At 40.9% G+C, this 10,025-nt stretch overlaps 1 protein-coding gene across 2 annotated transcripts in view; it reads left to right on the forward strand.

Moving 5' to 3' along the window:
* Positions 1-10,025, forward strand: part of LOC131883150 (uncharacterized) — a 26,137-nt gene that overhangs the window by 11,273 nt on the left and 4,839 nt on the right. For both annotated transcript variants that reach the window (XM_059230526.1, XM_059230527.1), the window contains exon 4: positions 7,642-7,988. In XM_059230526.1, the coding sequence (XP_059086509.1) occupies positions 7,642-7,988 (347 nt within the window). The remainder of the gene's footprint in view (positions 1-7,641; positions 7,989-10,025) is intronic.

The raw sequence follows: 10,025 nt of genomic DNA on the forward strand, positions 1-10,025 counted from the left end.
GGTTCTTTTTCTTCTTTTCCCATTTTCAGAGTCCCCATTATCTCCGCACCATTGGGTCTCAAAATCCAAACAGTCTCGGTCGTCTTCTTCTCTTATTATTGATCATGTGGAAACTGTGACGCACTAAAGCAAAAGCGAAATAGCATCCATCGCCCAACATTCTTCTTGCCTTTCAAGACGAATCAGATAAAATGTGGCTATGTCCTTTTCAAGGTTGTTGGCCTGGCTTCCTCGGTTGTTCTAGGGATTACGTTCACGANCTTTCGTTTCTGGCTCATACTAGTTCAATCCGACCCCATCCGAAAAGCCAACGGCCAATCACTTGGGTTGTCATTCTGGTAAGGCACAAAGTACAAGTGTTCGTACGTGCGTATGTACAAGAAAGGATGTTGGTCATCTTCAAAAAGAAGGTATCCCCAGATGAATTTGATCAACTCAATGAAACAACTATGGTATGTTCACCGAGACCCAAAGGACTTTTGCCAAGGGTTAATCCTGTAATTTTAAACCCTGCACAGCCTGTGCACACAATGGGTTTAGTTCATTTTGACTATTGTCCTCACTTACAAATAACTGAATAGCGGTCACAAATGCTATATCTGTTATATCAACAGCAGCGCGCATTTGTCACGTCCACGGTACCTAGGGTCATGGGCAATTTGATGATTGCTGGGACCCAAAAAGCACTCTCTCTCTTAGGAAAAAATACATAACTTTATTCACCCAACCATTTTTGCGATTCTGGCAACCATTCAAAACTATACAAAAGCGTGTAAATACAGATATTCGAGCAAGCCAATGAGAACTATGACGGCAACCTGATCGTGTAGCAAGTGTTTGTTCCTTTGTTCTGGCGCTTTTGATGGCGCTGAAAGTTGAATGGGATTTGAATCAAACTTTGACAAATGATCAAGTTCGTATGCATGCCTCAATCCACCCCTAAAGAGGAATGGCGGGATATCTTTTGCTACACCCTGGTGCCATATCAAACCTGGGATCAAAATGAAGTCTCCAAACATGCACAAGTTATATTATTCAGCTTTACATGAACACATGATGCCTGCATGCAATCCAAGCCATTTTCTTGAAGCACGCAGTGTGCAACTTTCCCCGTGTCAGTTCGATCTAGGAGTCCTCAAGCTAGAGGGGAGGACACCTGAAGAGTGACTTTTTGTTTCGGCTCTATGAAGAATGGTTTGGTATAAATTAGCAAACGTTATTTTTAGTTTACAGTAAAATACAGAATTTGCGTTAAATGTTTAATTTGCAGATAGTAAAAGTCTAGTTCTCTTCCTTTGGAAAAATATCAGTTCTTTTTTTTGGTTTGTTTTTTTCACGGGCTTTTCTAACCGCTACAGGGAATGTAATCCCCAGTATTATTAAAATGAAAGGTTATAATTCGGGTATTTATTCCCTTTCAATCTACCATCGAATTTGAGTTAGTAGACCGAGCTAGTCCTTGAATGTAGGGTTAATCTGGAATGCAACTTCGACTTAAAAGTTTGTCCAAGTCTGACTTGAAAGATGTTACCTGATCAACAAGGCCTACGTATTCCCTACGAATATTAGAGGAAAGCAAATTAAACAATGAAGGAGCCCGAGAAAGAAAAGATGTGGACTTCATTGTTCGAACTAGCTTGGATTCTCGAGGGCTTGAAGGTGCTCTCAATACGCACATTAAGGCTTTAAGGTCACTAGAATTGACCCTAAATCCTGGGTTGGGACAAAGCTCATTAATGCTTTCGAAGACGTTCAGTATCAGATACCCTTCGTACCTTCTCTGAACACTGAAGAGTCCCAACTTTTCTTGTCTATCCGCATATGAGAGCTGTCTCATTCCTCTGATGTTCCTAGTGAAACATCTTTGGACTTGTTCGACCTTTGGCAAACCTGCTGTACTCATTGGAGCCCAAATGGGTGAAGCATTTTCAAGATGTGACTGAACAATCGACTTGTACAGAGTTAGCATTGTGATGCTATCTCTGGACTTAAACGTTCGATATATCCAACTACACATTTGAAAAGCTTTACCCAACTTCAACTGGATATGCTCATCAAACTTTCCATTATTCTGGAGGAGTACACCTAAATCTTTCATAAATGAGACCTGCTCAATATCTTTTCCTCCATTATCTACGAGTGGAGTATTCAAAGGAGTTGACCCGAAGTAAGACCTGAATAAGAGTCTCTGGCTAACATGCTTGGAGATCAGTTCTCTGATGTGTTTTCAACTCCAAAGAGTTAAGAAGTAACAGCTCATTCCTCTTATGATGAGTTTGGGGAGATTGATGACGTTAGTCAAATTGCACAATTTGATGATGTTGTAGTCACAGATCAAGATGCATTAGACGCCATCAAGGACTTGAGGCTTTCAAGCTCTCCTGGTCATGATGATGTGACATCTCAGTTTCTGATGAGATGCTCACTGGTTCTTGCTCCTGTTTTCTCGTACTTGATTCGTTGCGTCTTGGATCAGGGCAAGTTTCCCACTTCACTAAAGTTAGCTCACGTTGTCCCAATTTTCAAAGGGAGAGATAAGTCGCTCCCCAGTAACTATAGGCCGATTTCTCTGACTTCGAATATTGCGTTGGTGTTTGAGAAGATAATGAAGTCCAAAGTTGTTGAATTTCTTGAAGTCAATGAAGCCCTTCCTCTTAGCCAGCACAAGTTCCGAGCACATTTTAGCAAGGTTATCCAAGTGATTGAGCATTGACATCAGGTCATTGAGGGACTTGGAAGGCACGAGTCAGTTGCAGTTGTTTATCTTGATTTTGCCATGGCCTTTGACAAAGTAGATCGTGGCCTTTTGTTGAATAGACTTCATGACATTGAGATCCAAGGCCAGGTTCTCAATTGGATAATAAGCTTCATTCATGATTAGATGTAAATTGCTAAGGTCGAGGGATCCCTTAGTGACTTACATGATGTCAAGTCAGGGGTTCCCCAGGGCTCCGTCTTAGGTCCTCTCCTTTTAATAATATTCGTATTCTTATGTTGACGATACAAAGTTAGTTTCTGGTGGGAATGGCCAGGATTGCACTATCCTTGCAAAGGACCTAGAAAGCATCTACTCTTGGGTTACTGAGAGTAATATGGCCCTGAACGAAATGAAATTCCGCTCAATGACCCACTTAATCAAATATGTCTCGGAAATACAACTAACAAAATAAAAAATGGTTTACCAGTGGGTCTAGTTGCTCCTTTGCAACTGAAATATTGTCAACTTAAAACTGCCCTCTTGTTCATAATTTACTTCGTCAAGCGTTGAAAACCAATATTAAATACATTGGACATGACAGAGCGGAATCAAAGTCACATTTTGGGGGGAAAAATGGTCGCTTGATGTGTGCATTTGACCTCTCTCTCTCTCTCTCCCTCCTTTTTTTTTTATAGCCCTAAGATATGTGGGTGGCGTCATAGTATTGTTCAGTTACGCACGTCGCAAACCACAGGTCTAGATTCTGGATAGAGAACAAATATGATATCCATGATTATGAGTGTCAAACAGTTATCGAGTCAAACTCAGATCCTACCAAAATCTAAAAGCAAAAAGTGCTTGTATGATCATGTTCTGCAATGTTGAGACAAAAGGTTGTCGAACAAAAGAGACTTTATTTATCGAAAAAGTGGCGATTCACTTATGATCCACTTTTGGCTGGTTAGACTCTAGTTTTCTTTAAAAAAGTCTTTATTGCGAGAATGTCTCATTAGATCCGTTATTTTACAATATTTGTGTTAGCATGTAATCGAGTCTAGTCCATTTCTGGGTTCAAGGAGTACTTTCACTCTTTGATTTCTTTAAGAGTTCCTTTCAGTCTTAAAGCACAACTTCCAGGTTATGCTTTGACTCGCGAATAGACAAGAACCTGTGAATGATTTTCTTTTTAGGCCCTGGCTACCAAATCAACTTTGCTTCTTTTGTGGCAAGAATGTCTGGTGGGTTTTTACTGTTAATTGGAAATCCAGTTTTATGCACTTGCATTCTATCTTGAAACAATAGCCGCTCTAGAGAGGCATGGGAGTTTTGAAGACTGGCGTTCAAAGGAGAAAGAGTACACTTTCTGAACACTCGACATTACATCAAAATGCATGGTTGGTTGGCAGAAGATGGTTTTGCTTGTTTCAATGGCACTACTTTAGCTTTGACTCTTGCACCCGACTCTCAAAGTTTCTTATGCTTGACATGGAAAGCAAGCCTCAGTTAATTTCGTCAATGGTCTCGAATACACATTGCATGCTAGTGACCGAGCAGGCTTTTAAACGCAAAAAATGGGATGAGGAAGTGAATGGAGGCTCTACATTCGACGCAGACCTGATACAATTAGAGGCCTTCCTGGCAAATCTTGGCACCATTGATATCATAAGACCTGCCCAACACTTTCAGCAGACTCCCACAAGACTCCCTGTCATTTTCTCATTGGGAGCTTGATGAGATGACTGTCTTTATTATTGAATAGATTGGGTTATCTATACATTGACTAGATTGATAGGTGCGAGCATGAGCATGTAATCACACCACTCCCAGACTCCCACAATCTTTTTTCATGGATGCTAAATGGATAGTTCAAGATCATATGACGTTTGAAGACAGTTTTGGCACTCATAAGATATTACAATTTTTGCAATAACTTGGATCGAGTGACGGGCAAACACTTATTCAATATACAGAAACAGTTTTAAGGAAAAAGAAAAAAAATATGCGAATGAAATTTTAGAGTACACCATGCTATTCCTTCGGACAAAATTATGCAGAATATGTATATAAGGTACCCCCCGTTTAGCCTATGGCCATTTCCTCTCCCAAATCCCAAATTTGCAAATATAACAATTAGTAAGCAAGTACTTTTTCAAAAAGCTGCACATTTGCTTTTACATCAACCAGAAATCTTAAAAGAATCTATGTGTGCTTGCAAGTTGACGCCATCAGTTTTAGAAATTATCGTCATCTACCGTTCAAACAGTTGGTCTCTTGCCAAGTGTCTCGATAAGAAAGTCAAGCTTGGCGCAATTTCCGACGCAAATGACATTAACTTCCAATCCGTCTGGTCAAGGACTGGCTGGGCTTACTTATGCTTCGGTTTGTTTTGGCATTAATCCCGGCATCTTTTACGCATTAAAAAAGTAGTGGCCCTTTTTCTAGGAATTATGCACTGGGTTAACGTGGGAATCCTCAGGCAAAGGTAGCCGGGTGAAAAGAGGAATAACGTAATGGTGCATGTTTTCTTTTGGCTTTGTTTTCCTCTCTGAACGTCTTGACCTCTTTGGATTTGACTCCGCACTTTTTGGGTCAATAGTACCGCTCGGTAAAGCGCCATTGCAGCCAGACCATTTCATCTTGAAAATATGAATTTTAGCTCTACGTGTTTTCTAAGTGCGTTCTAAATTAATTTGGATAGCAATGAAACAATTGATTGACATCCTTCAGAATTGGAAGTCATTATTCTTACCAGGTAAAGATAAAAAAGGTATGAATTGCTTAGAAATTTCAATTCAAACCTGTTTTTTTGGAGGAAATGATGTGAAAGAGGAACCATTCGAACTTCCACATCAAAATACTTGCATGATATATAGTTTAACACAACTCCGGTGGAAGGAACGCCTCAATGTGCTCTAAGAACGTACAGAAAATCTTCTAAAAACGTTCCACTATAGGACTATTTTAAAGCTCAAACTCCCACCATGGCTGTTGTCTGTTAATATTGGAACAACAGTTTATGGTAGTCATATAGGCAATCGAAAATGTCAACATCGTCGTTCTCGTTTTCGGCGTTTGAGCAAACTAGTGGGTGTGCGGGTGTGTGGGTGAGCGGATGAGCGGGCGAGCGACTGTATAAATAAACTAAGCAAGGCCAATCCACTCACCCACAGAACAAGGCTCTTTTTAACTCGTCGTTTCGCTCGGAGTTGATGCTCAAACTACAAAAGAAACACGACACTTTTTATTCATCTAAGTTTTTTTTTCTGCATAAGGGCAAACGTATCAATCCTAAATTTTGATCTCAAACAATGACCTGAGTTGAATATTGGCTTACATGCAAGCAGGTTTGATAGCCAACACTTTCATCTACTTGAAAGCCGTTGGATGATATAGATCCTTCCTTATAATATGCATATATTGACCTCAGGTTCGCAGGAGAAGTTGTTCGTAAAGGAAATTTAGAGATGGTAAGGGCACTGACGATGGGTTTTATGTCTTTTTAGTGATTTTTACTTTAGTTATTTTTTCAAGTTATTTCACAGGATTGCTGTCTTCGTTTTAATCTAAAAAAATATGACTATCTTCCTTGAACAAATTTCAGATTGTATTTAACGTAAAAAGAAATAAGCTGAAATTCAATCAAGCCACACCTTTTCCAGGTCTCCAACCTTACGTACTGACCCAGTTGGGCTTGTAATATTCAAATTTTGAAAAAAATATAAAGACCTTCCAGACTCCTATACCAATGGTAAAACAAGTGTGCAACAAAATATATGTTACATGTTTACGAATAACTAAAATTGTGAAATACCGGTTTTGTCCTTTCCCGTTTTCACCACCTGACATTTACATTTCCCCTTGATTTTTTCCCCTCTTTTGATAACATTTCACCCGCTGTTGTTCCATGACCAACATCCATAAGATCGCCCATATTGGATCGTCAAATCGACGAACATTTTCTCACGTCAGACGAATACTGTAGCAAATTGGGTCTGTGGCAAGTAAAAAGTCAACTAAGCCAAATAATATCTCGCAAAGACTTGCTCATGCCAAGACGTCGTTGGCAATTAACTACAACGGCAGATGTAATCTGCAAGGGTTGGGATCTGATAAAAACGTTGTTAAATCTGGGCCTCCCTCTCAGCAACAATATCCAGGATTTTCATCGTTCTCCTCTCTTTAATAAGAGGACTGGCTTGCCTTGTCCAGGCAGCCAAGCGGCCCAATCCACGGGGGGAAGATTTATGCTAGATTACTAAATAGACTTTTTTTCTCCCATGCCATGAAAGGAGCTTACCGTGTTACCGTGAGCTTTGATCAAATAATTTACGACATCAATAAGTTTGTGAAAAAAGATTTGAACGAAACATAACTCAAACGCATTAGAGATCAACATGCTACAATGTAGTTTGTAGAAAGAATGCTGGACCCTCATCAGCTCATCCATGGTCACAGATGCAATTCTAGTCAAAGCAATTGCGATGCTATTAATATGTTGGAATTGTCTAATTGCAGCCTCAGCACAGTTGTAACCTATTGCAGCATGATTGTTATGCTTTCTTTTCAAAACTTATTGTCAAAGCAAGCCTCAATTCCCAAAACAGTCCAATTTTGTCTTGTTGGCCAAGATCTGTTCTCCTCAAACCAAGACTATCGAAATGACTGGCAGCAAGAAAATGAGAAAAGATGTTTTCATGGAAATGAAGGGAGTACAAGAACTCGAAATACTGACTGTCCGTACATGGCTAGGAGAAGCCCCTTAGGCAATTGTTTATCCACTTGGTTCCTAGTAATCCAATTATTATGAGCTCCCTGCCCTAATTCCCCTTGTACTACGGGTTAGTGGGAGAAAGGCGTTGCTCGAAGAAAGCGTTGTGTTTCTCAAAAACCAAGAGGGATATGGCTCAAAAAGCTCCATTCGCTTTCTACTTTCGTTGTTCCAGGTGACCAAGTTCTCACTTCGCCACGTGCCAAATCCCCACACCAATCAAGTTCTTCACGAGGTCGAATTGTGGATCAAAGATGCGAAAGGCCGACGGAGGCTGGACTTGATGGTGAAATATCCCATCCATGGATTGGGCCTTTCGGCACAGAGAACCCCGTCCGAAGCCACACTTGATGCGAGTCATTTGATGGAGAAACCAGCCAATGGTTGGGTTTTAGATGGAACCAATAACGAAATGGAACATGAATTACGGATCTATGCCCAGCCCGTTCAAGACATGTGGTCGTACTTATACCATACCAAAGGAATCGCCTCGCCAGATCAGTTTCTTTGTCTGCCCAGAAGGTACGAGTTCATACGAATCGCTCATCCAACAACAAAAAAAATCGTATCCTCTAAACCCGTTCATCATGTCCAAAATGGCAATTGGTATGATAAAAAGGTCTTAAAAGAAGTGAGTTATAGTGACTTGACCAAATTTGCGCCCCCCCCATAATCTGCCTTAGGGAACTCTGTAAAGTTAGTGAAATATATTTATTAATAACTACATAAATTTGAACCTTTGCATTCTCGAAAGTTTCTAAGGATAAAATTTTTGAAGAAAATACTTAACAATTCTTTTTTCTTTTGAGGGGGGGGGGCGTCAATGTTGAAAAATGACTTGCCTTCTTCGAAATGGTCTACAATTCTTATTTCATGAATATATATCCAGGCTAGTTAAAACAATGAAGTCCAACTCTCCTCTTTCTCGGGCTCCTTCATTGTTCAATTTGATGCCCCTCAAATATTCGTAGGGAGTATTTAGGTGCTGATCCAGAAGCAGGATTTCAGTCAGACTTAGACAAGTTTTTTACTCGAATTCCAAATCAACCCTAAATTCAAGGGCTAGCCAACTCTAATTCGTTGGTCAATCAAATAATATATGAAAATGAAAGTTAAGTAAAAAGAATGAATTTCTGTACAGTACGGCCAAGGCGGATGTACGAGACCGAATGAATGCCCACTATCCATTTCTGACTGAAGACCCCGTGTATCGGGATGACACGAAAGAGATCTTCACCAAAACTCAGACCAGCATTGCCACTCGACTCTACAGTATCTTCCAGCACAGCTCTCCAGACTTGAAGGGCTTCTCCCATTTCTTCATGGACGCGGTGCGAAATCTTCACAGTATCCAACGCGACATGGTGAACCCCAACCAAGAAGACTCGCCGTTCCACGTTTTGTGCCATGGGGATCTCTGGCGTCAGAATGTGCTCTTCTACTATGGCACCAGCCTGGAGTGCCAAACGGACTGCGTCGATGTTCGATTTGAGGATCTTCATCGCGCTCGATACGCCTCATTGGTCACGGACATCCTCTACTTCCTCTTCACCACCGTGGACTTTGAGATCCGACGCGATCACACCATGGACTTTCTGGCAGTTTATTACGACCATTTTGTTAAGGTGCGTGTTTTTCTGCTCTTCTGTTTTTCCAAGGGAGAGGGGGGAAAAACATCACCCACGAGTGATGATGGTCATTGGCAAGTGGTGCTGGCAAGCACCATTGGCATTGGCTTGGACCACAATGGCTCGCTGAATAAGCTTCTTTTACTATTATGCCATCCAAGTTGCAGCCAACGGATTCTGGAATTCAAGCAACCATTGCACATCCGCCTTGGCCGTACAGCAGGCAATGATCACTCGTGTTCTGGTAAGTTTGCTGGGCCAGATCATGGAGTACGGAAGTAGTGGAGAAGAAAGCTCTCTGAAGCCTCGCTAGAAGACGTTTCAGTTTTGCAGTACCTCTGAATTGAGTATTTGAACATGAAAATGGAATTCATGTAGCACTCACCCTGCGGGAATGCATCTGATCAGGAGGTAATGCATAGCTCTACAAAACCTCGCTAGAAGACGTTCGATCTTCGACAGAGCTTTCCACTCCACTATTGATGTACTCCATGGTCAGATGCATCATGGAGTCCGCCAGGACTGGAGAGGAAAGCTTTTCGAAATCTCGCTAGCTGGCGAATTGAGTAACCACTCTCTCAGCATGATCGCATCTGATGAGGTGGTAAATCAAATATGACGGGTTTGTAGAGCTTGACTATTCAATCCTGACGACTTCCATGGTTACAAAGAAAGCTTTTGACGATATAACTTTTATACATATCGCTATGTAAGTACATTTTATGCATGTGGAAATGCTCTGAAAGGCCAAGTAAATTAGAGGTAGTAAGACATGCGTAGGTAAATCGAGGCATATTCATTCTTTGTGCTCAAGAAAATTTGGGGTCTAGCTTTGAGGCAAAAAAAACCATTTCATTTCGGATGTAGGGGCGCTCGTAGTTTCTTGAAGTAGTATAGCATTGTTCCCAAAAATATGTTTTCATTTGAAAAC

This window comes from Tigriopus californicus, chromosome 7 (genome assembly GCF_007210705.1).
Source record: "Tigriopus californicus strain San Diego chromosome 7, Tcal_SD_v2.1, whole genome shotgun sequence".
In the NCBI taxonomy this organism is placed as follows: domain Eukaryota; kingdom Metazoa; phylum Arthropoda; class Copepoda; order Harpacticoida; family Harpacticidae; genus Tigriopus; species Tigriopus californicus.